Source organism: Erithacus rubecula (genome assembly GCF_903797595.1).
Source record: "Erithacus rubecula genome assembly, chromosome: 2".
NCBI lineage: Eukaryota > Metazoa > Chordata > Aves > Passeriformes > Muscicapidae > Erithacus > Erithacus rubecula.
Window position 1 is genome coordinate 59,832,206 of NC_136685.1, and position 27,860 is coordinate 59,860,065.

The 27,860-nt window shown below is 38.8% G+C and overlaps 1 protein-coding gene across 7 annotated transcripts in view; it reads right to left on the reverse strand.

Moving 5' to 3' along the window:
* The window catches only part of ADGRG6 (adhesion G protein-coupled receptor G6), a 109,070-nt gene extending 81,423 nt beyond the window's left edge, over positions 1-27,647 (reverse strand). For 3 of the 7 annotated variants that reach the window (XM_079331164.1, XM_079331167.1, XM_079331168.1), the window contains exons 1-2: positions 27,193-27,647; positions 21,641-21,741 (exon numbers count right to left, since the gene is read on the reverse strand). In XM_079331164.1, coding sequence (XP_079187290.1) covers positions 21,641-21,741; positions 27,193-27,194 — 103 coding nt within the window. In that variant the 5' untranslated portion in view covers positions 27,195-27,647. The remainder of the gene's footprint in view (positions 1-21,640; positions 21,742-27,192) is intronic. The other 4 variants (XM_079331165.1, XM_079331166.1, XM_079331163.1 and 1 more) reach the window with 3 other exon arrangements.
* Between the last annotated feature and the right edge of the window lie 213 nt (positions 27,648-27,860).

Sequence of the window (27,860 nt, forward strand, 5' to 3'; positions counted from 1 at the left end):
AGTTTACCTCCTGATTGTAGATTTACTTGGCAATAACAGTCAATAACAAAAGTAAGAAGCAAGTAGTTAAAAGTAAATATATTTTTTCCCCATGACTACTTGTTTATGATTATGAAGATTTAACTGCAAGTTTTGGAGGGAGAATCAGAGAAAAATATCTCAGAGTTACAGAACAAAGTGATTAACAGAAAAGCAATTTTACATGTGTGACAGTTAATAAAAATGCAGCCAAATATAAAGCATATGTCCATTGTTATGGTACATGCCATGTTGTTACCAGTATGACTCTTCAAAATGCACCAAGGAGAGCAGCAAGGTGTTTAAACTCACGTCCTACAACAAGAAAATAAAGGAAGCAGTGTTCTTGGGGCTGTCTTGTTTATTATTTTTTCGTCTAATTTGTACACACATGCTGTGTAAACTATTAAACTGTAAACTGAACACTTGAGTTCATAAATGAACCCATCAATGACTTCTATCTCTGCTCTCTTAGTGTTTATCTCAGTGACCATTTCCCTGCATTGAAGATTTACTTCAAGGGCTATTGAAGCATATCAGCGCAGTGTTCAAAAGCAGCCTGAGGAGACTGGTGGGAACAGTGGCTATCTCCCACATCTGTATCCTATCAGACTGTCAAGCAGAAAGTTACCATGAACTCTATTCACTGTTGTTCACCCAGATATTTTAAACATTTTGTTAGAAGTGCAGAGGAACACTTAAAAACAGGTATTCAGGGTAAAAAGTTTAAAAGTTTGGAAGAAGCAGGTCTGTTTAAACATATTAAACAAATAACACATGAAATACATCTAATTCTCTTTATTTCAGTTCAACATTTAATGCTTACTAAAAACTTTTCTCCTTTCAACATCCTTGACCAGACCACCTAGTTTTAGGCTTCATTCAAAACTCATAAGAAAGTTGGATTTGGACCACAGTCTAACATGGAAAACTATAACTGACAATAACAAAACCTCATCAAGTGACCTGAGTGCTGATCATGCACAGGTTCTGTCACAGAAACAAATTATCTACCTTACTATCCTCAGACAAAAATTCAACAGAAATGTAAAAGCTGCTTAAAGTGAACACGTAAAGAATGGGTTTTTTTATATGGAAAGCACACTACCCATGAGTTACTGCAATATCCAACCAGAAAACAGCAGGGAACAGAGCAGAGAAAGCTCTTCTTAGTTCTTTTTATTATTAAATCTGTTAGTTTTGAATCATTATTCAAGGTGGTCGCTACCAGGCATAGAAACAAGAAGTAATCTGAAAGATTGTTCCAACAATACTGGCTGGTGTCCCTCTAACATATATTTGAATGCAGGAAGTAATAAAAACTGTCAGATAATGAAACAGATCACAGTATTTTTCTGGAGGGAAGGAAAAACATAAGTACAAGGCCTCTTTTGGGCAATGTGTTACTTTATAGAGGTAGTGTCAGAAAAGGCAAGACGTGTCTACAAACATGTAACTGTTGTTGGGTGAGTTTTGGCTCTAACACAGGGTCCCAAAAGGAAAACTATAGAGACTGAAAATAAGGTAAGGCACAGCAAAACACCACAGAAGACTGGATCAGAACAAAAGCAGACAAAGGCTGGTGGGAAAACATCAGGGCTGTATCTGACTCTCCCTGCTTCCTAGTAGTGTCTTCTTCTGAGTATGATATACTGTATCCTGATAGGAATTAGGAAGAGGCATATTAATGCTGCACTGTGTAGGTTGGAACCCGCTTTATAGACCTGCTTAAACACAGCTCAGCATACTTAACAAGTTGGTAAGTGTTCCTTGCCATACCATGAGATTTTTTTAGAGGGCATATTTCACTCATGGAAGCAAGAGAAGAATGAGTCATGAGTGATTTCATAACAGCTCTGCAGAAATAAGTCCAACACCATGGCTGTAGGAGAACTAAGCTGGACAGGCTGTCAAAGCAGAAGAACAAGGAGAAAGAGTCCAAAACCACGAGCAAGAAGCACAGAGTTAAAAGAATAGATCCTGTATAAACAGGAAATAAAGGAAGTCTTGCATTTCACCCTGACCATGGTGTCTAATTGCTATGGATTAAAAAATTGAAAAAATTCCTTTCACACTACCCATGTGCATAACCAAATAGTCACTTTACTCTACAGTCACATTCATTTAAATCCACCTTGCTATTGTAATAGCATTATTTCTTCCACCAAAGCCAGTGACTAAGCCCAGAACTATGGTAGACACCCATGACAAGAATAGCAGAATTTCTAGACAGGTCATCTGACTTTGGTCAGGAGTTCAGTCAATAAAAGTTAGTGATTGCTCTCTTCAGGGTTTTTCTATTAAGTACTCTCAGCTGTTAGCTCAATTAAGCTACAGTCAATATAAAGAGCTCCTTAGAGAAAGTATTCCTTCTTATTCTAATTACTCCAGTTGACCCTAATGCCAAGGTCTGCAAAACTGCTGCTGGCCTGAAGTTAAAAAAAATTATTGTACCAACTTCCTTAAGAGACAGGCTATTCCAGATCTCCTAGTTCTTATGAAATCTATTACATCTATTTTAGTAGCAGTGTGATTGGCACTAGCATCAATCATTGCAAGTTTTTCAGCAAAAGTTGCTGAGCAGTGCGTGCAAACCAACAGGAACTCTTCAGTATGGCTCAGGATAGTTTCAGTGCAGCTTTCCCACCGTGTGCAGGGAAAAGCTGAGAAATATTTTAATACCTGTAAGTGTGAAACCTAACATGAACCTTATACTTGGTCAGTTGATCCAGACATTAATTTGGTGCAGCAAAGATGAACTGAAAAATTTTAAAATTATAGATGTGATCAGCCTTCTGGAAATAAGTATTATAGGAATAATTAGATGGGAAATCTTTTTGTCCAAAGGAAAAAAGTTAAAAAAACATCTCTGTCAAATAATATTCTGCTAAGTAATTTCTGTTAAGTGTCAGAACATTTGATTGCTATTGCCTTTAAAACTTTTAAAAAACTTTTTTTAAACACTGAAGAAAATTCAAAACAATTACTTAAAATTTGCTTTGATTTTCAGTGCAATTTTTTTACCCATCATTAAAGCATTCAAGCTAGAATTTTTATCCTGTTGCTTTTCTTTAAAATTAATATGCCTTTAAGTTTCATACGCCTTTAAGTTTCAACAAAAACAATACATTTTGGGACAAAAATCAATCTTATTTAATAATAGCAACTAAATTCCTCATCCAAATAGCTTTCCAGTAACTCTGATATTTTTTCTTTCTCTTTGTAGTTTTCTTAAGTGCTATTATGCAGCGCATTCTGTGGTGAGACAGAATGCTGGAGATCCATTTGTAGTATGAAAAGCTTTTGGGTGTGTTAGACAGCTCTCCTGCGACTCTCATGACTGCTGGCTTTTCTCCATCCAGGCAGTTCGGATCACCTCCTGCAGTCAGACTCAAAACTATTCAGCCAGAACAGCCAAAACAGGCTCTGACAGTATGCAGGACTAACAGCAATTACAACATTTTGTAGCATGTGGTAATTGAGTCATTATGATCAGGCTGCAACAACTACATGAAGGAAAAGTTCTTATAATAGCTCTGATGGTAACTGCTGCATATTTTCTTCAGTCTGGATCAGTTATGAAAGATGCAGAGCCATGCTTAATGGTCGGCTGGAATGCATTCCTTCCAACAGAACCACTCTGGTGCCACTTGCATGGGTGCAATGCCACATAAACAAAAAGGTGATGTCAGCCTGGTTAAATGAAACTCACCTCTTCCACTACTGAAGATATTACACTGCACTACAGACAGTGGTGACAGTCTTACAACTCTGTTCAGATTGTTTGGTAAGTCTGCTTCAGCCTGAACTCTAAACATAACCACTATGCAGTGCCAGCAGCAATTTTAAGCAGTTTTTAGTTATGGAAATAGCAGAGGATTGTTTGTAAGTAATCAGGCAACTCCTAGATTCTTCACCAACTATGACTTGCAAAGTTTTGCCAGAAGTGAATTCATTTATAAATAGGCAGAGAATTGCACCTTTTCTTTCAAGCTTCCTGACTCTTTGTAAGTTCTACCTCTGAGGCAACTGACGAAAGAAATGCAAAATAATAACAGAGGCAAAAATATAAATAATTCAGCCTAAGAGAGCTGATCATACAAACTTTCCAATAGGGAAAAAGCTACAAAGATAAATACCACCATGCTTACATTCAAACCTTATCAATAGGGTAAGAATGGTCTTACTTTGCCTGTCTGTAGAGAAAGGGCTGTGAAGAAGGTACTTCAGCAAAGTATAAGGGACAGAGTGGGCTGAGTGATACAGGCATGATGCAGAGTTATCACAAGAGGTCTGGAAACCAGCCGTGCAGCACCTACTGCTTTTATCACTACGAGGTGAAAAAAAAGTATGAACCACATCCCTTCCCTAATGGCAGCACGGCCACCCTACACCGTATGTAGCAGGACTGCAGCAAGTCTGTTACCTACAGCAGACTTCTCAAAGCAGCTCTGCTTGAAGCTAATCCTTCTCCCAGGACTGTATCCCAACACTAACCACAGGTCCAGTTTCATTTCAAAAGTCAAAGCAGCAGCGACACTGGGAAACCACCTTATTCTGGTTGTAATCTGTGACTCTTAGAATAGATACAATCTGAAACATTACTATTTCATGAAAAATTATGACCGTAAAAAAAATCCCAGTTCCAGTGTACAAATATTTAACATTAATTTGTCTCACAGTTAAATCTCCTTTAAGACAGTTTTCTTTTTCCCTGCACATGAAAACCTTGCTACTTCATTTGTAAGCCACAAGCTGCCCTGTTCTCAGAAAGAAATTACTTTACAGGAAGTAATAGTATCATAAGTTTTTTGGCATTTGGATTACTAAAAAACCAAAACTAGTACAACATGTTATCCTCTGCTTAGAGCTGACATCTGCATGGTCTTTCAAATAAAAAAGGTCTACAAACCTCTGATGTCTGAATCAGCTGATTGCTGAACTGTCCACCAATGAGAAATAATCTATTCATGTGACCATATCTGAGTTAATAGGAGGATATGGGGAAGTGCTCTTTTTAGGGAGAGGTAGGACATTTTTCCTATGGCTATCAGATCTGCACTGTGCAGAGTAACAGGTTTGTTCCCTCATTTGCAAAAAAGAACTTATAGCATATATGGTGCATTACAGACTATCTCAGTTCCTTTTGCATCGCTGTTTCATTCTGTCTCTTCTGCATTTCAGAAGAAAGAAGAAATTAATCCATTCCTTTTGCAGGATGCCACTTTTCTCCCCTTCACAGTCTGAGGGAAAAACAGTCATTTGACACTTTTACCAAGGTGTGAGAGGGTGATCTTGTTGCAACTGAAAGGTTGTTCTGCTAACAGTTGTGAGGAATTGCCACTCAAGTGAGCTGCTTGAAGCTTTCATGACATTTTAATAAAGGACCTGAAGTACCACTCAATCCTTTCCATTGCTTGTCAACATGATCAAACACATGGTATTATTATCAGGTCCATTTTTACCTGATGAAGTCTTAGTCTAGAGCACCGGAACAGGAGTGTAATTACAAGATCCTAATAATGTTAACACCTGTACAGTGTGCTGGTAACAGGCAGTCAAGTAAAACTAGTTTACCACAATTTTTCCTTCTGACCAGACCAGTGCCTTGGCTACCACAAAGGATCTGTGGTAAAAGAAATGCTAGAATTAGTGGACACCTGGATAAATAAAATCTATTTGGGGAGTCAACATGACTTCTGTAAAGTGACATTTTGCTTATAAACTTCTTGGAGCTCTCTGCAGGCTTCAGTTGTGCTATGTGGGTTAATATGACCCAGCTGGCATATTTCACTTGGATATCCAGAAAGTTTCTGGCAAAAGCTTTCACCATAAGCTTTAAAGGCCACTAAGAAGCCACTGTATAAAAAGAAAAGTTTTGGCACAAATAAGTAACAAATAAGGTTAAGAAGTAGGGCATTGGAGCAAACGCGAAGGTGTAAAATCACAAAAAAGTCACCAGTAGAGTCCCACGGGGGACTTCTCTGGGATTTACACTAATTAGTGTATCCAGAAAGTATCTGGAAAAGCAGTAGAAGAGTACAATGTTTGCTGATGATGGAAAGCTGCCCCAGATAGTAGATACCTTGAAGGCAAACTGTAAAGAAAAGAAAAATGAGTCTCTTATAAGACAGACTGACTAGGCAATAAAATGACAAACAAAATTCAACATAGATAAGCATGACAGTGCCCTGAGTGCACTAAAAGCCCTTAATTGGCTTTCAGTTCTTGCTGGACATATGCTGTAGGTGTATCTGTCTCTGGCCTTTGTCTCTGGCTGCTCCTAACAAGACTCTCTGGATGCACCCTGGACTGCTTGTTCATCTCACACTGTCTATTAACTCAGCCCAGACACGGTGAGACTGTGTCCAGTGAGGAGCCTGGGATCAGCCTGGCTCCCAGACCCTCCTCCATCATGGGCTGCCCAGCTCTTGCTGCTCCCAGCCAGGAGACAGCCCAGGGCACGTGTGGATGCCCCAGCCTGGGTTTATGAAGCTCCTGAGCCACAGGAAGAGGATGCATGGGTGTGGGTCCTGGGTGGGCATGGCCAGGGCAAAAGGGTACAGGTACTCTCAAGATGGGAAAGAGACAATGTAATGGAGAACAGACAAAAGGTCTGTAGGTGACAGGGAAATAGAGATAAGGAGTACATGCTCACTGTCATCACTTAGTGACCCTTTGTTTTAGAAGCCAGGTTCAAAGTAAGGAGAACAAGGTGGTCCTTCATGCAGCAGGAAATGGACACATGGCACTCCCTGCCTGAGGACAGCTGTGGATGTGTGAGTTCAAAGGGAGTGGGCAACTAGTTGGCAGAAATCCAAAAAGTATCGAGTACATAGGCCTTGCTTTAACTCTTCTATCCTAGATCCCAAATATGAGCACTGGGATGGTTTGACTCCATCCTAAAAAAGTAACAGATCTGCTTCTGGGCAGATGGGCATCAAGACTTTGTCCACAGTTTGAGGGAAAAAAATTATTTCATATAATTTGTTACCTAAAAACTGACACAGTTATTAAACATTTCATAATCTCTAGAAGACTCATTTGTCTTACCACCAGCTACAAGTCTGGAGAATAAGAAAAACAACCTCAGCTCTAAAGGAAATCCTTTTTCAAATCTGGTGTCTTAAGGATTACAATCCTTGTTCTCTTTGAGGATGTTGGCACCAAAGGCACTAAGGAAGCAGGGGGTGCTTGGCACTGCATGCCAGTTCCAGTCTTTCATCTAGCAGACTATCTTGACATCAAAGATATCCTACCCTTTACTAACTATATTTATTTACTTACTTTATTTATTGCTGAAGAAGTAGGAATCTCTCCACAAAGCTCTGGGCACCCTGCCATAACCTCATATACACAGAAAAAATTTATGCATTTCAGAGAACCCCATTTCCTAGAAAAATGCCACCTTTCCTCAAACTTCAGTCCACACAGGACCTGCTCATCCAGACTAAACACTCCCCAGGTGCTCCTTCAGAAACTAATACTACAAAAGTAAAAGCCTTAACAATAGATACTTTCTTGTTAGTCTTTTTCTAAGAGTAACATTGAATCCTCTATTCCAAATGCCAAGTGTTTTGTTCTCTATTTCTGACAGGACAACACAAATCAATCATCAATAAACTAAAATTACATTGCATTAAAAACAAACAAATGCAAAAAAGCAAACAAGCAAGCAAAACCCCCACTCAAAACCCAAACCAAACTGTGCTCATGCATCATTCTGGAGAAAATTCCAGAGAAGATGAAAGAATGATACTTTTCAAATGTGTAACCAGAAATTCCCCTGAAGTCATAAACAGAATACAAAAATGAAGTGAGGAAAAAAATCTTTCAAGTGATAGAAGCATGCTGGAAGTACAACAGAGTATCTCTCCATTCATTTTTCCCCCTTCTTATTGCTAAATACGATGTTCTGGTGTTACATAGGTTGTACAGAACCAGGCTGCAGTTTTTCTATCTGCTGGGTCGTTCAAAGGCTGCAATAAATCATTAAATGAAAAAGGAAGTTCTAGTCCTAAGCAAACTGCTTCACAGGGAAGTAGTTTGATTACTACAATCTGTCAATTTCAGCTTCCTTAAAATGTCTCAGATATATAGTAGACAACATCTTAAGTGGGAATGCATGAAACAAGAAAAATAAGCAAATTACATTTTGTTAAGAGGACTTTCTGCTCTGAATGTGGGATACATTAGAATTCTAACTACACACCTCTAAGAGTAATTATAGTTTTATCTACATATACACAGACATCTCAACAATATAAACCCCTCCCAGAAACAGCCAGACACCATTAGGGTTGCACAATCAAGGACAACTGAAGTTAGGAAATGCCAGAGTTAACCTTCCTTTGGCCCTTGTGCACAGATAATTGAAAAAAAAATCTTCAATTACATAATCACATACTACTGTTTTTGCAGGATCTCATTCAGTGCACAGGAAGGACAAACCCCATGAAATAAGCAACTTTGCAGTATCCTGCTTTACTTCTTTTCTTCGATGTGTTACCCTCAGCCTTGAAGTGATTCCAGCTCTCTCCTGAGGCATTCTCACTGATTTCCTCATGAGCTCTTCTGTGGTGTTCATTTGTATAACATTTGCACATTCCTTGAACAGTTATTTTATTTAAAAACTTACAATATGTCTGTGACAGAAGAAGTATTCTTAAACTCATTTTACAGAAGTATATCTAGGGAATATCAAGATCAGAAAAATCTTCTGATGTTAGGCAAATCAGACATGCAAAACCAAACTTATCTGTGATTTGCAGCATTATATAGAGGTTAATATAGTCAAAGAGAGTTCCTATCCTCAGCTGCAATCAGAGATGCAAATCATTCTATAGGTTTAAATTAGTGACAGAGACTGAGACACATAAAAAGCAGGCATGAAATTCATTTGCTGAGCCACCTGTAACAGAAAATAGAGACAGAATTCAGTTTTTGAGAACAGTCTTGTCATAAGGTCTCTTTGCAATCCAGTTCCTCATTCAGGGTATATATTTTACCTCTGGCCACACTTTAAGCAAAGACTTAAAAAAATCATTCTTGTTTTCAGCCTCCTGGCATGACTAGTTTGCACAAAATTGAAGGCCAATGACAAAAAGTAGGTGGCTTTCTAATACACCCTGCATGATCACCATGGATGTGAAAATGGAAAAATCCATAGGCAAGCTGAATTCTTCAAATCTGTTATTTCCTAATTACTGGGTTGCCAGCTTTCTAGCCTTAGTATTTTCTTTTATATATTTCCTTGCTAAAGTTTTCTTCTATTATTTAAGATAAGTCAAATTTGAAAACTACCCTTATGTGACAATCAAAGGAAACCTTCCTCCCTGGTCTACCAGATATGTTTCTGACATATCAATTAAACGAGCAACTGCTGATTCTACATAATAATCCCCTATTTCACTAGCTGAATCCCAAGCTTTTCCTCATGTCCATGTAAGACAGGAAATTACTGCAAAATAAATATACACGAATGTCTTCCTCTTTGTAATAATTGGTGTGATTAAAAGGTTGTGTTACTTTAAAGCAGTAACAGACAAGTGAGAGCCATTTAATAGCATGTGGCATCTCAGAAATAAACATAGTGTGTCATAATTAGAAAAGATAGATTACAAGGATACAGCATTACCCATGTATAATTGGGAGCCTGGATATTCACGCAAACATCTCTTATTGCTGATGATAAAGAGGTGCTCACAATGAAAGCCATTATTCATTCAAGTCTCACACAGATATATTTTTCCATGACCAAAGCAGCTTATACTCAAGAACATAATTTACTTAAAGTGTGGACAAAGGCCCTGTGCGCTGTGGCTGGATTTATAAATCTGTCAGCACACACAGGAGATCCACCTGCACAAACCAAATAAACCCAATACCGTGTTTCCGTATGGATATTTGTCTTTAACTGATAAAAAATGTTAGTTCAACATTTGCTTCTGTTAAACATAAACATAACATGTTTTAGAATAATTTTTATCAGTCATTTTTATAATTTATAGTAAATGTATTTTTAAAGTAACATCAAAGAACAAGTCAAGCAGCTTTATTTATGGCAGGACACAAGCACAGGGCAATGGTTGATGCTGCCTGCAGACTGTGTATCTCCAGCAGTGATAGTGCTAACTAGTGCTTGTTTACTTATGAAAGCTCATGTTACGTGGAGAAAAATAATAAAATATCACCATTATTATTATTTAATATTTATCTTTTGACTTTACGTGGACAATCTTCTTTGAGTTGCATTATAGCTTTAAAAACATAACAGGCAAATTTGTAATCTTACTGAAATCTTTATATGTGTAATACATATCATAACCCCAAGAAAGGTCCATAAGGGAACATATTTCCCAGATCAGTGTTTAGACTGGGCATATTGGTCTTTGGTGTTTTTCACAATTGTTGACAAATTGATAAGTATAGCCCAACAGTAGTAGATAATAGTGCATGCAGAATATCTCCTTGCTTGCCATGAAACTGGTTCTTGAATGTGTATAGCACCCCAGCCATACAAAGTCTGTTTGCATAGAATTTGACTGTCATTTTTGTTACCACCAGTATTTGTAGACACACTCCTAAGTTATAAACATGATGAGAATTAAATTATGACTAAGTATAAAGAACAGAGTGCAAGTACCACAGAAGAAAAAAAAAGCATTTTATCAACTGCTATTAATTAATGTTTGTGACTCAAAATGTTCAGATTCTAGTTTAAGACCTTCTTCTTATTACAGTATGTAACACTATTTTTCCATTCTGCTGTCCTTGTATAATTTCTTAAATTGAATTCTGGAAAGGAAAACTAATTTAAATGTAATTTGAAATACCACAAATTGCTAAAAGACCCGATTTTCTTTTTTTTTTTTTTTAATTTGGCTTGATCCCTGCTAATAAAAGATGTTTCTTCAGATTTCCACATATTTCAAGTGAATAAACACAGTAGCTGATTATGATAAGAAGCATTGTAGACCTCACCCTAAAGATTGAAACTCTGGCCAGGCTGAGCTGTCTTCTCACTAGAAGAATATGCACTGAAGTAAAATAAGTGGAAAGCTCAAAAAAACATGCCTCTATAATCAAAAGCAATTCACTTCTTAAGGAAAAACAAAGCTTTCCTCTGTACATTAGGATTAAAAACCAAAGCGGGTGTCTGGATTCTCATGATATTTTAGCTGACTCTGAACTTACTGAAAAAGCCCCAAACAGATGTAGCAAACCTAGCTGAACAAGAGAGTGATAGTGTTGGCTTCTCTTTGGTTCAGTTTTTGAGAGTGCTGAGAACATTCATTTAACACTGAATCTCTGGGAATCTGAGGTGCTCTGGCTCCCACAAATGGTACCATGTATCAGAAAAAGCAGGAACAGTACTGGAAGTATCAGTGCTTCCAGAAGAGTTTGTGGATCTGAATTTTTTGCTAGAGCTCAAGTGAATTCTTAAGCACCAAGAAAGGATTCACATGACATGGGGATTACACAGACAAAAAACAGAATACAAAAACCTCTTCCATTTCACAGGGTGAGATCACAGTAATCTGCAGAAAAAACCCACAAGTTACAACATATAATCACTGCCAAGTGTACACAGCAACTCTTCTTTCGTTCTTTAAGCCTTTTTCCTTTCTGAACACTGAACAGTGATGCAGGACCATGCAAGTTAAATCTTTTAAAGCCATGGGGCAGAACTTCAGCTGCTGACATGGGAGCACTACTTGGCCAAGACACAAACTTTCAAATGGTTTCTGTTTGGACATTTAGGGAGGGATTATCCAAAGAGCTCCACAGTGATGTAACTCTGCTCCTATTCAAGGATAGCAAAACCTGCACTGACTTTGGTGAACCCAGTAAAATGAATGTTATACGATCCACGGAGGAACCACCAGAACATACACAGAACTCAAGAATTTCCTTATATTTTAGTCCAGAAGCTGTGCAAAACTATTTGAAGATTAAAGCAGATTCATCTCAATTTCACCATTTCTAAGCATAAAGAAGCAAAGCACACACCTTTTATGAAATTATTCCATTATTTTCTCAATCATTTTATTAGTAAGCTATTTTCTTTCACTTTCTTGAAAGGAATACTTATTTAGGAAAATTAATGCTTTTAAGAGAACACGACAAGATTTTTAAATTAATGTTGTAATTTTCTCCTTCAAATTCAGAATATTTATTACACCAGAAAAATTATTAGGATGATAAGGGAAGATAAATGTTTTGAAAACAATAGCTTTAAAAACTTCTTCTCAGCTACATTTCTGGCATCTGCTGCATTCCATTGCTATGATGTGCTATTCAGAAAAGATGTATGCAGCCAAGCATTTTTTTTTCTTAAGATCTTGAGTTCAGCTATTGATTCTATGATTAAATTACCAGTAATTCAGTTTTGTTAAGCTGTAAAAAAAGAACAACTTCAGATACTTTTGTTGAAGGTAATAGCCAAAGGAGTCAGTAAGCACAGGGGCTGTATAAAATAGAATACTTGCATCACAAACATCAACATTGCCAATGAAGAGGGAAAGAAAGCCACCCAGAACTAAAGACAACTATGCCAGGTAACTTCTAAGTTACTAGATTTTGGCCAGAGACTTAGAAATTTATTGTTTAGTATTACTCACATGAAAAATATGTGCATATTTTATTAGAGAGAGGGAGTGTATACATAGAGAGATGCTTGCCTTTTTAATCCTCAGTAGTTTTTTTTGATTGCCATGTGCCACCAGAAGGAGAAATTTATTATTCTACCAATGCTACTTCTGCTTTTCTGAGTTCCACAGAGACCTTTCCAGGAATGCAGAAGGGTTAAATGCAACTCACTTATAAAGTAGTGAAATAAACACTGAAGAGTAGAGCAATTCCCCATAAGCAGAGAGACAGAGGGAAGGCCTGACTGGTGGCATTTCTGATATACAATGCCTCTGCCAGGTCCAATGGCAAGATTTTAGCAGAAGCACAGCCAATCTAAAATAAGATCAAAACACTGGACATCACGGAAATGGTATACTGCCAAAATCTGACTGGTCAAAGGAAAAATAAAATACACTTTATAAAACAGTTATATAACTAACCAGAGCAGCCAGTGCACATCTGAGGTACCAGGCTTACCCATGTGAGGGAGGGGGCCCATTATTGTTATTATTACACTTTCTTTAGGTACCTTTATAAGACAAACAGGGTTTTTTTTAGAACCCCAAAACTTGTAACCCATTGTACAAATGAAGTTGTTTTTCAACACCAGCATTTTGCCCTTTTATTTGAGTGTGTGTATTACATATATACATGAAATATAATTGTTCCTTAAACCAAAGTTAAAACCCAAGATAAGTTAACACCATTTGGGCGATTTGTTATTCAAAACACTGCACGGGTGGGCACCCACACTGAGAATGAAATCTCTCAGCTATTTGAGATTTCATTGTAAATGACATACTGCTTGTTCCTTTCTGTACTTTTAACAATGCATTAGACAGATGATTTCAGGACCCTCTGTACGCTTTCTGCTTCTATGAAATGCAATATAATATGTGACTATCATACTTTGAATATGGAAGATATTTAGAAAAGATCAGAAGGAGAAAACAAAGTTTCAAAATTTAAACCCATTTATAGACTTTTCCTGTAAGTTCAAGAAAATGAGAAAAAACAGTTGCCCTCACACTTTAAAAAAAGTCACAGAGGACTGGGTCACTTGTACAAATGCCTCTGTGATAACTTCAACCATGAGGTCTTTCTCTCCACCTAAAAAGCAAGTTCTGATTTAAAAATGCCTTGGGTTTCATAGCATGGATTTGTCACTGCACAGTTCCTAATTAAAAGGGCTCTAAGAAGCCAGAGCATGCATCTGAACAAAACAAACTCTGTTCAAGACAGAGAGTTGCAGCTTTCTGTCTGACACCCGTTAAGAAGCATATTCATGAGAGAAAAAAGCTGAAACTAGAAAAAAATGTCATTGCATTGTATCCTTTCAAAAATTACATTAGCTGTGTGACAACCTTTTCATGGGTCTACCCTGTGTTCATGGATCTACCCTAAAAGCTCTTGCAGATGTTTAGCTCTGGAAAAAAAGCCCAAAGCAGTTGTTTTACAGTGTACTGGGAGACAGTTGGACTGCTTTGGAGATATGCAAAAGAAAAATGGCTTCACAAATAGGAACTAACTTTTTGTCACTCTTTGATTAAATTATTGTCCAATACACACTTTTTCATTCTACAAGAGCTTTCAAACATAAATTTATCTGAAACTATGCCACGCTGACACTTCATACAATATTAACTGTCTTACATCTTAATTACTATAGCAGTAGTTTTGAAGGATTGTGCAATCTCAGTTACCACTGTCAAATTTGACTATTTTCTATGCTAGAATTTGGAGAAACCAGTAAATAAATGAAAAGATGTTCAGAAGTTACTGAAAAGGAAATTCACAGAATAGGAATTGGCAAACATCTTTGGGAGCTGAAATCTTGAGAACAATTAGCAAAATTGTTTCCAACTAACAAATTGAAAACAGTCAACATACTGTTCAAGCAACTGTGGCCCCAGACAATAGGGGAAAAAATAAGCCACAAAACTCCCCAAAATCTCCAACATGAAAAATCATAAAGAACGCAGGTTCACAGTGGTACCAAAATACAGGACTGGAGTTGGGTTTAGAGTGGAAAGTGGCTTGATCTTTTCAGAGACAGCAATTAAAACTGAGTTGTGTGAAAGATATCTGGAGGCCAGTCTACATAGGCAGACATCTAACTGAATTACACACTTAATTTTCCTGCACTGCAGTGAGAGTTAGAGCTTAGTCTGTCATTTACAGGAACTGAGCAGACCAACAAGCACTGAAACCAGACAAAACAAGAGGGGTTTCTGGAAACCCTCCCTTCCCTTGATATGCATGCTTGTAATATCATATCTAGGGCAGGAAAAGTAGTTTTGGTTCAACATATTACAGTAAGGGATGTACTTCTCTGGTGTAACTTAGCATTATTTAACATTTTTGTTAACTCAGTAGAAAATCTTCACAGTCTTCACAGCTAAAATACTTTATTTTCCTCCCACAGAAGAGATATTTTTCTCTTCCATGATGAAAGAAATTCAGAAACAGAGTATGTGAATAATTTAATCAGATATTTTTCACACGGAGTCTTAACAAGGAATATAACTTTCCAGGTGAGTTTTCTTACATTGCAGTACCTTACTAGATTGTAGCTATAATTCCCTCACATTTCCCCCCCCCCCCCCCCGCAGATACTTGAAAAATAAACCTCATATAGGTTTTCCTTCATTTTAGTACTATATATCAATCTTGGACATCTCTGTGTCTTGGTTGTGCGAAAATGCAAACTTTAACATTTATTTATCAGAAGGTGATAAGTGAGGCCTCGATCTAGCAAGCATCACATGGTACACCTTGTGCAAATGCTTAAGCAATCTCACTAAGTAAACAATTACTATGCCCTAGAAAAAAATAATCATAGACATTAAAATAGGCATCTTAAATCTGCATGATCAGCCCTTCTGATCAATTGAGAAATGCTGACTTTACAGTGGTAATTACTCACTTCTAAAAGGTCCATTGGGATATTAAATCAACCATTTCAATTACTCACTATTAATTGTGGTACATATTGAAATGCACATTGGACAATTGCTAGACTTTTAGGCTAGGAACTTTTATCTGGAAAACTTCTATTTCTAGTTAACACCTTCACTATTCATGATGCAATGCTTCTCACATTAGCAATCCACAGAAGAAAAAAGCAGCATTCGCAAAGACTTCAGGATTTTAATAAGACAGAAACGCATTTTGTTCTAAAATTTCCATTCACTTTATTAAAAGCAACTGACAAATACCATTCAAAATAAATTTTCACATAATAACCTCTATCAGGGAAGCCTTTTGTAAAGCACAGTCCAGATGGCCACAAATCATCTTGGGCCTATTTTTGGATATACTGCTAAGGTAGGTACTTGTGTTGTGATAAGTAGCATTGACAAAGATTCAAGCTTTTGTTGGCTAGGTTTTTTAATTTCTAACAGTGAACAAAGAAAATGAGGCAAAAATAATTTGTAAACAGACACTAAAATGCTGTAGGTCATAAAGATTGGACCTTCTGTGACAGGCTGTTCTTCCTTTGAAGGTATATTCTTTATAGACAGGTCCATTTTTTAGCCTTTGTTCTAACAAAGGAGTGCAGAGACCCTGTACAATGAGGTCGTAGTCAGCTTAGAAATGCCTGAGCACATTCCATATCGATTTGGCATATCAGAGGAGGGGAAAAAATCACTGTGCTTTTAAGGGAGTATTGTCATGGTCAATGCAATGAGACTGAAACATTTAAGTGAAAAAGAATTATCAACATCATCAAAATATTATAGCTAAAAAAAGTAAACAGCGATAATGAAAGGCAGGTTCCTGTGAAATTTATTTCAACAGTAATTTACTTTTATATTAACAAACTGTCAACTAGGGGAAATTCAAAAAAGCTGACTAGCAACTTTTTCTCTGCAAGATTTGTATGAACAGAAATTCCAAACACATGCCGCAAGCCAGCAAAAATTTAGATATTAAACAGAACATAAAAGGGATAGTTTATGATATGTTTTGTTTAAGCTAAATTAAAATATAAAAAAGAAAACCAAACCTGACAGAGAAAGAGGAAAGAATAAAAAAACCTTGGAGCTATTCATTAAATACATAGATTCCTTCTGACTAATCTCTCAATTACTCATGATTTATGTATGCCTCTGTAAGGAAAGAGACTGCCAGATTGAATACTTTTTCCAAACTTTTTAGATTTCCTGATTTTTTTCCACAACTTTAAGAAATAAGAATTTCCATGCCTGAGTCAGGGACAGAACTATCAGTCACATTTACCCTGCTCAGCAATAAATGCACACCCCTTCCCATCCCTGGGATGCCGCGAGAAGAGTTCGACAAAGCACCAGCAACAACTTTATAAAATTTATAAAACTCCCTGCTGTACGTGAGGATCGTGCTGACTGACTGGGTTAATGCGTTGGCACTTGGGTTCTTTCTCTGCACATGGTAAGAAAGAGGAAGATAAGGGAATGTGCTGACAACCACTTCATCATTTGCCTGCTGATAGGATCTTTGGCCCCTGTCTAGAGTAGGCAGTTGAGATCCATGATGAAAAAACCACATTTCCTGACTTGGCTGTGCCAGATAAAGCCCAATCCATGTGCAGTATGTCACCAACTCTTGCTGCTAGTGCTGGTGGCATGAGCAATCCTTCCCATGCTGACCTCCCATCTCTTATTAGGCTTCTGAACCCACAGATTCACTCTGAAATGCTCCCATAAACAAGGGAGGACTTCAACCACTCCTTTATCTACACAGACACAATTAAGGGGCATAACAGACAAAGATGATCTTATATTGTGGATCACCATCATCGGCCATGTGGGTGAAGGACCTCCCTTCAGGTTTTTTGTTTTGTTTTTTTTCTTTATTAATTAAATGCAGCATGAAATTTTGCTTTGAGTCACCACTAAAATTAAGAGTCCAGGGGTGGCAACAGAATTAAAATTTATTTTGGTGAGCTCCTGAGAATTGATTAAACTTCTCTGAGGACATGGAAATGTGACTACAGACATCAGTGCACTTTACTGATGCACAACTAAAAGGACAAATGCTCATTCTGGCATTACCTACAGTCACAGTAATTTTGTGATAACATCAGTATAGGGCATAATGCAGAAATAGTGTCATAAGAATTATAGATATCCTCATGGCTTTACTAAAATAAATATTTTCCACATTCTGAGTAAAACTAAATATGATTGCACAGCAGTCAAAACTTAAAATATTTATTGACTCTTATATAATTAAAAGTCTCTTAATGACATAAGAAGGTGAAAAATCTTACAAGGATGTTGCCCTCTCCTCAAATGTTCAAGTGTTCAAAACTCTGGAAGTCCAGTGCTGAGAAGACACTCAAAAACTAGACTGGGAAATATTTATGCAAACTGCAATCTGCATTTAAGGTCACTGAGAAAACTCCAGTTCTGCTCCTGAGTTACCACAGAGAGCACAGACAACTCCAAAAGACAGCACAATATTGAAACAATAGACATTTTATTATGACAACAGGAGAGCAAAAAAGCAAGGTGGGGATTAAACTGAACGTTTTTGTGAGGTTACACACACCTGAAGCAACCAATTCTTCCTTTCCATACTGAAATGCTGATGTCAGATAAATTGAAGCCATTGTGACAGCACAAACACCAAGACAATTTTTTTAGGCACAGCAAAAGCAATGTCATATTTCGATATGTGCAATTTCCAAAGGGTCTCCTCATTTCCCAGATTTTTAACAAAAAGAGATTCTACAGGAGAATGATTAAGAAAGAACTACAGATATTAGGGAAGTTTGGAAATTACTTAATGTATTTCTCAGCCCCAGGGAAAGAGGGCTGTAGATCTAATTAATTTCTGGTAGATATTCCCATACATTCCCAGGGACTGGGATTTCCCAGTCTTTCTTGACATCATGTTTAGACTGCTATCTAAACCTTCTGATAAAATTTATTTATCCCCTCATTTATCCTGCTGTAATTTAAGCCCTTTTTTTTGCCCTTTCAATTGCCTGAAAAGATCAGTCTAACCCTTCCCACTGCACATACCTCCTTAAATATTCTCAGTTCACACGAATTCCCTCTTCTGCCTATTATAGAACAAAAATTCTTAGTTCTTTCTGTCTGCCTTCATTAGTTATGTTTTCTAGAACTCTGTTCATTCCATTTGTTCTCTTCTGGGCTCTCTGAAACCAATGAAATGTACGTAGAAACAAAAGGTTAGAAATATTTGAGTCTCCTATATACTAATTCTGTTTAAAATGCCTCCATTCTAACATCTCAGCTCCTATGCAACCCTTTCACTGGAAGATAGGCAAGCTGTCTACAAGAGAGGTGAGCCATACTCATCACAGGGAAACTGAGGCACAGCTAAATGACCCACACAGACCAAGAGGGACATCTACCCCAGACAGGAATGGAACCCTGACAAGTTACTAAATGAGCTGTGCAGTAACTTCACCCACAACACATGACCTGAACCCAGTGTACCTCTTATGGCTGCTTAGATTTCAACTAAAGTATGCTATATGTTTATCTATTTTTTCCTGTTAATAGTTTCTTTCTGTTTCAAGTGTCACAATCCATCCATTGATTCATTTGAGACCTATATTTTTGGATTGCACTCCACTTGTGCACCTGCTTGTCAGTACCTTACCAATTTGTGGCTGAACATTCTTCCCACAGATCATCCTGCTCCTGTTCTGTTTTCTGCTGTGTAATCCCTCTCCCAAACTTTGTTCCTGAAAGCAGGCCCGGTATTGTAGTTTTTCTCAAACAAAACTATAAAACTATTACTTTTGCATTTTTCTATGTCACAGTGTGAAGGATATCTTTATCCTTATGAATAGCCCCTTAAATAATCCATAAAACCTGGACCTGATGATCTTAATCCCTTGCTTGTATGTAATCTCCTCTGGGCAAAGCTTAATAAGCACCAATAGCTTTCTAAGCTTACAGCTCACTACAGAATCTGGATGAATGTCAGGCTTTTATGAGATTTCTACTGTAAATTCAGTCAAGCTTAAGCTGCCAGAGAGATTATGAATACCATATGAATCCACAGCCAAAGTGACCAATACCTTTTAAGAACATGAAATAAAAAATGCAGGAGCAGCAGTGTTTCTCGCTTTGTCAGTCTTGCTCTATTAGAAAAGGCAGATGAAAAGACTCCATTTTGCAGCATAACCTGTGGTTTTACATCAACATAAAAAGAAATATGAACCCTGAGGGTCTACAGGCAAGTACTGCCAAATGACAGGTTCTTGTAAAGGTAAATGTCTCATTTTCATTTCAGTCAAGTATTAACAGCAGACTGCCTATCGTCTCTTCCACTGCTGTACAGCAAACATCTGTCTACAGAACCTGGGCATTTCCAGTGTACCTTATTCATCTACTTATCATTCAGGCAGGCAGGGAAATATCTTTTCCAGTTATTGACAGTTCTGAAGATTTCAAATCTATTCCTGTAGAGGCAAGAAAGGAAAAGCCTCCGCAGGGATGCACTTGAGACTGGAACACTGGCTGCTTTTACCAATCCAATGGCACCAATCATTTTGTTGCTGAGGAGGTTATCCAGGGGCATATATGATTTTATAGAAGTGTATCTTGGAGTTTGGCACAGGGCTTTTGACCTGCTAGCCATGGTGTGCTGCAATTAGCTGAATGCATGTGGTTGGTTTCTCTGTTCTCACAGCACACTGGCTGGAACCTTCTGGCTCACGGGGCTTAGGCTGCTGTGTCACCTGCACTTTCAGTTATCAATTATTTGTTATGAAGAGGAATCAGCAAAGGATAATAATTTTGGCATCCTAATGTTCTAGTCACCAGGTAACAGCACACAGCAGATGTAAATTACAGGAGGTTTTGCTGATTTACTTTGTGATAAGAATGGCACCTGCATGGCACAAGATCAAGCATGGGCCAGGAACTTGGGGACACAAAATCCATCAACAGTGGAGCCACAGGTGAGAGCAGGTCCTAAATGCGTTTCTGCCTACAGTTTAATGGAAATGGAAAACACCTATTAAAGTGACATGAATGTGGAAAGTGCTACTGCACAGCAATAACATTGTTTTGTCTCTAAAAAAAAGTGTAGGTTCTAAAAATTAAAAAAAGCACTTTAAAAAAAAAAGAAACATTACCAAAGAAGTTAGAAGTCCTTTCTATATATAAACAATAATTTTTCCAATGGCAAGCCTGCCAAAACAAAACTACCCATCTGATACAGAATTAGCTGGGCACCAAAAGCTGCTCCAAAATTTCCATATGCTCCAGAATAAACTCCAGACATCTTTTTTCCAGAAAAGCAGGTGGATCTCCTAAAATACTTTGCACTCTAGTGATTAGGACAAGAAATGTACTAAATGAAATATCTCATTTGTATGTTTAAAGAAAACAGTCAGAATATTACATTATGCTGTGCTAAAGTGTCACCATATTAAGATGATGTCAAGTTTAAACTGATGCTTCTTTACAATGTACAGTTTTCTTACATTTAACTTGCATATACTTTTGCTGAGGAATGTTTCTATTATTTGAGCCATAAAAACTTTTAAAAATAATACGCACACTCCAGGCATTCTCCAACTTTGAACTACAGTGAAGGGTTATTAAATACACAAACTGCAGGCACAAACAGTACTGTGGAAAATGGAAGAACTACAGATTACCCACAGAAATTCAACAACAAAAAGAAATTCTAAAGAGGCAGGCATTAACAAGATACACACAAAGAAAAAACAGAATTAAATAACTCAAGGAAGAAATTCAAAGGAAAAAAATCGTAGCATTTAATAACAGCAAAACTGTAAGAAATGGCAAAAAGAAAATTCAGCAGTAGAAGAACATAGGATCCAAGCTATAAAATTACAATTAGTGATGATAATGTATCACTTTCATCAAAGTGTTATATTGTATTTCATATACATAGAATTCAGAATTCAGCCATACATAAGCACAATCCTTGATCATTAAAACTTTGGTTCCTAGATCATTTATTTATGCAAGAAGATACATTGCTGACTTACCTGCTTGCTGCATGCATATAATATATGTGGTAAAAAAGCAGAGACAGTGCTGCAGCTTCCATTTCCAAGGATAGCACCACATTTCACTTACATGAGACATCCTGTGGGAAAAAAGAAAAACAACAATTCAGCGATTTTTATAAGACAAGAAAATGAGGAAGACTTTGTTGTTAGTCAAACTAGTAACTTGCAGTAAATAAAGCAGTGACAATTGTGGATGGCACTAGTATTGCTTAAATGGAGACAAAGGTCTGCTAAAAAGGGTCAGAAATTATATTGTCTGGTTCTTAGCAGACAGCAAAATGGAAGACTGGTCAGCATTGGCCTTCTAAGCAGATAGATGTGTGGGTGGTATTTTAGTAAAAGAAACAAGAAGCACAGTCTGAAAGAGTTGAATTGTAAGGGTTTTATTAAAATATGAAATTTTACATATATAAACACATTTATTCTATTAAATGATACATAATATATACATATTTGTTATTAACTAAATAAAGACTGTAGATGATAATTTACCTCTGCTCTTACCAAGGCTTTCCATATTTCATTTTTAATGTTTTGACAGCCATGATATTTTCTGCTGACAACTTTTATGAAAATCCTGAAACTTTCCCTGCCAAAATCTAGGAGCTTATCTGTGCTGCCACAGAAGTCAGGGACATCCTGATTATTTAATAAAATAAATGCAATTATAGAAAAGTCTCTATCAGTTATAGCTTGAAGTTAAAGTTTCCTTTTCCTTAAAGCCTAGAGGATATTTAACGGTTAAACCAAAAACGTTTCCTCCACTTTGGGCAGAACAGGAAGCAAAACTCTTAATAAATTTATTCAGACTTTTAGCCATGCATCCAAAACGAATGGTGTTCCACTGCATTCACATTTCATTTTATTCAACAATTCTTAGCAGCAAGCAAAAGGAAGTAGCAAGTAGCGAAATACAACACACATTATTTTGACCAACTCCTTCCTCTCATATTGATGATAGGAGAGGTGATGATAGCTGGCTTTTGTTCAGTAAGATAGTATCTACCTATGCTGAGGTAAATAATTCCTTCTGCTCCATAGATATTGCTGCAAACCCCACAGCAAAAGCAGGGGGCAAGTATAAAAACTTTTCCAGTGTAAGCATCTGTTTATTCTCCAAGTGTAAACCAATGCAGCAAGATAAACCACTCTAAAGTAACAAGTAATATTTCAGCTTTAAAAATAATAGTTCATTAAAGCACTCCTGTGGGCTAGATGCCAATGGGCCCAGGTAAATGGCACTTCAGCAGACTGCTGTGATCAGTTAGGCTTCCCTTGAGTGCAGTGTTACACAGCACAGGCATCTGATTACAAAAGAGGTTCAGTTCTTTGTGGGTAGCTCTATCAAATTAGGAATCTGAAGCAGATTTATTTTTTCTGAGATATTGTTAAGTCAAACTTAACAGGTGTTGAAGACTAGCTCAGAAAACATGGGGCTCCGAAATACAAGAATCTCTTTGATGAAGTCAGACATACAAAATAACTGGATTATTGAACAACAGAATTATTGTCCTTCAACTTAGTGATCCAAAAAATCCCTACTAAAATCTCAGGCAACAGAAAGCTGAGGTTTTGGAACTGTTACTTTCCAATGTATATAATTCATAAATTCACAATACCTTTAATATTAATTTAGAAAACTGAGTTTGAACAGGAGTCCTTTGAAGACATGAAAACAGTTACACACACGTGCAAGCACATAAGGAATGCATATACACTCACAGAGTGGGGAAATGGAAAGATTGGGGCTAACAGCATGACATACCAGAGATATAAAAGAATTTTCCTGTTCTTACAGAAGAATTTGCAGGTACTAATGAGATACATGGCATCTTGCTGCTTAATCTACCAATGCAAACCTGTAGAAGCAGTTGCATTACTGGGTTTTGTTGCTATTTTGTTTTGAGCAATTAACAGATACCAGATTAGGAATCAAATAATTTTTTACTAAATCAGATAAAATCTGTGTTGATTTTCATCAAACTGATAAATTGTCTGTATTGTCACTTTTAATACCTCTGTGAGCTCAGACGAACTTTTTGCTCATTTAATAACTAGATAATCAAAGACACCACATTTGTGATGCTCAAGAGAAAATAGCATGACAAGCTTCTGCTGCTTAGGTCTGGTGTGAATGCCTTTTTGAAAGAACATGAAATTCTTTGTTAGTCTGAAAGAGGTATTTAATTTGGCTGAATTCTATTTGTTACTGTTTACTTGCATTGTGGTACAAATCAGTACTCCATGGCACTCCAAGGTGATAAAAAGTGCTAGTCAAGAAAGATTTCAAGAACACGGATAAGCAACAACAGAGCAGAGCATAAATAATTGCAAACAATAAGGCAGAAAGGAGTAGCTACTAAGACTTTTCCCCAGAGTAAAAAGATAGATAATTACATAATTGCTATTAAAAAATACACAATTTTCCACCAAAATAAATAAGCAAATATATAAAAAATAGCAAGCTGTCTTCTTCACTTACACTCTCCACCGTTGAAGGATATAACAATTCTCTTTATATCACCTCGTCTCAGCTGACAAGAAAAAAGTTTGTCAAACTCTGACAGGATTGAACACAGAAGAGCGTGCTACCAAAACACTCCACTAATGTGGGCACCATGAGTCAGATCTGTTTCTTTTGGAGAGGACTGTTGAAGAACTGTTTTACAAAGCATAACCACTAGTTGAGTGCTATAAATTGGGGAGGGAATCAATTATATGTTCCTAGGATCTTGCAGAGACAAAAGTCAAAATTCAGAAAGCTGACTTCTCACGGCCTTACACTGTGATGTTTAACACTCCTGTCCACACAAGAAGTTGTCAGGGATGGAAGTCAGATAACACACTGCCAACAAAAAGGCTTCTTACACAACAAAATCCATCCCTTTTATTTTTATAATTTGACATTTCAGACAATTATGATAAGGAGTTGTAATAACTGATAAATACTTCTCAGGCTTTAAATAAGCACAACATAGTTGCAGATACTATTCGCCTCTTAGTACTACCATATTTATTCTAAGGTTCTTTTTCTAACACTAGGTTACTAGTGTTAACCTACATCTAGAAATGAATACAAACAATATATAATTCAATAGAAAAATCAGCAAACGGTTCTGGGCTGCTTTAGTTTATCAAGCGATGATATGGTCCCTGATAGCACTGATTTGATAGCCCAAGAGACCTCTTTGGTCTTGTGTTCTTACTTTAAATAGTATTAAAAAGATGTGTTCTTTCATTTATAGCACAGGGAATGGATATCAGAACAGCAATGTAGTAAAACACACCAGGAATTTAAGTAGGCAAAGGGATGGACCTTGTAACAAAGTGATGGATCTGTAACAAAGATCCCAGAATACATATGGATTATTTCAGTCTTTGCGTTACATAAAAATTGCTGAACACCATTCATAGTGAGTTTTCTTCTCTATTTTGTATCAGTTTAAGTGAAAAAGCCCTGTTCTGTCCCCAGCTGGTAACACAATAGCAGCTCTGAAGAAAGCACTCTAGATTGTCACAGAACCAAAGCATTTTAACCAACATATGTGGAAATTGTTAGGACACCTATGGCAGGAGTATGTCTACTACAGATTGATGCAGTCTAAAAACAGCAATCCCTCTTAATTTTTAGAGTTTTTTGAAGGTTTTGGCCTTTTATGGAGTCAGATTTTTCTGAAGTACTAATTTTTCTATGGACTTGCATATCCCAGTGTAGACACTGTGTGACTTGACCAGCTATGCACTCTAGCTACCAATTCAGTCCAGTGTATCCACAGCTACTTTCATTTCCTATAACATAGGGAGACAATGAGCTTATTCACAATTCATTCCAGAAGAGCAAAATAGACATGTAAATTATCTAAACCATAAATGGATAGTAACTTGACACAGTTCAAGATGGAATTACTGGGAGTTTTGCTACATCCAACTACTCTACATGCCAGCAGCCAGCTAGCAGACAAAACAGCATTGCCTTTTAGGGAATATACAGCTCTGCAGGACAACATACACAAAATGTGAAAAATGCTGGAGCATTTCATCTGTAGACTGTACCATCCCAAAACATGCAATACAAATTTGAATATACCATTTTCTGTGTTAAAAACTTAGTCAAAAGTTCCCTGGAGTAGGATGTAAATTCCGCCTCAGGCACGCTGACTTGACTTCGGTCTTTGATTTGTCTAAAGCTATTAAGGAAAAATGTTGCTGACACTTTGAAATTAAAAGAAAGATAACATCAATTACACAAATTTTTTCTCACATAGATTATAAACAAAAATATTTTAAGTTTAATACTCCGAAGTGGAACAACAAGTGAAAGATTACTGCAACTCACAGTTTTGTTCCCTAAGATAAATAGAGAAATTGATTTTAGCTCTGAAATCATTGCTTTAAACTGTAGTACATGAATGTCGTGAAAGATTAATTACACAATACCCCTTAAGACTTTCATTTTGTTAAGCACTACTTGTTCCTAATTATTCTTACAGCCGGCTTTGAAAACGCCCTCCTGCTCATCAAAAGAGAAGAAGAAAAAAAAAAAAAAAAAAAAAGACACTGCCTTTTAATTTAAACAGAATCACCCTATCAGATCCATCTAAATCCCTTGTCTTTCCTTTCAAAGAGAACTTTTCCCAATTGCAGGCAACAAATCTGCTGGCTGTTTCCCGGTAGCACCGCAGCACTAAATCTTCAGGAACTCCTGATTCCTGCCTTCACTTGCCGGCGGTGTGAGAAGCCCCTGCCCTTTTCACTTGTACCGAACCCCTGGCGTGCATCCCCGGGCTGTGCTCCCGGCTGTGAACGCCTAACCCCACACTTCAGCGCCTTACCTTCGGCGAGGAGCGGTCGGTAAAGGAGAAATACCCCGGGGAAGGGCACTGTCCTGCCCGGGGCTGGTGGGGGAGCCCTGCCCGCCCCGAGCGCCCGGGGGTGGCGGAGCCCGCGCTGCCCCGAGTCGCGGCGGGGCTGCGGATGCTTTGTGAAGCTCGCCCTGCCCTCCCTCTGCCTTCCCCTACTTTTTCCCTGCTGGTGCTGGCGCCTCACCTGGAAGGCTGCCTGTGGTGCCAGGGCTCCTCGACGTGAGCGGCCGCGGCCCCGAGCCGAGAGAGCGGGGCCGGGCGGATGCGGGGGCACCGCCGCCCAGGGCAGGCGGCCAGCGCGGCCAAGTGTTTCGCTACTCGTCCGCAAGCACGGGGAAATCCACCGGAGCGGTCCTAAGGACGGGGTTAGGGTGCCCTGCAAAGGCAGCGGCCGCCCGGGAGCCGGCAGGACAGCCGCCGACGGACACGGAGCCCGGACGGGGCAGAGCCCTGCCCTGCTCCGAGCTCCCGGCCTGAAACTTCCCAGTTTCCCCATTCCTTCAGCCCTACCTACCTGCGCGGTTCAGCCCTGACATTACTCACCACCCGGTGTGGGTGGTGGGGAAGCCCTGCCGCTGCGCCGGGGCTCCTCTCGGGGCTCTCGGCGCTCCCCCAGCGCCCCGGGCGGCAGCGCAGCCCTCGCCCGGAGCCGGAGAAGAGACTTACATGGTGACATTACGGGGCGGCTCTGCTCCGGCTCTCAGCAACCATCCTCCCGCGCTGCCGCTCGCCCTGCCTCTGGCCCGCTCCCCCGCCGGCTCCTCGCAAAGGTCATCGCTCCTTGCCCACCTCTCTTCCACGCCCGCGCCGAGCCGCTCCTCCTCCGCCGCGATGCTTCTCCCACCCCGCGCCGCGGCGGGACCTGCCTCCCTCTCTGCACAACTCGGGGAAACTTCGGTGTGGAGGGAAGCCGCCCCCGCGGAGGGCAGGGGCCGCCCCGCCCGCTCCCTCTGCCCGCAGTCAGGTGGCGGCCCCGGCCCGGCCCGGTCCGGTCCGGCCCACTGCGCTCCGGGGGCAGGACGGGCCCGGCGAGCCCCAGGCACTGCTCCCAAGAGCTGCTCCGCTCTGGGGAGAGCGAGCCCGGTACGGCCCCTTCCAGCCAGACACGGCCGTGCAGCGGCCCGGCTCGCTGGTTCCGGGCTGGGACAGGGGTGGGCAGTCCCCAGTCACCCCTCAGGAGATGATAACCGCAGCCCAAGACAAAGGACAAGGGCCACCTCTGAGAAAATTCCATCCTGGGGACACTGCCCGTGCCGGGAACAGCGCCCTGGGCACGTAGCACCTCGAGCATCCCCGTGTCAACGGGGCCCTGGGGACGAGCACACCCCGCACAC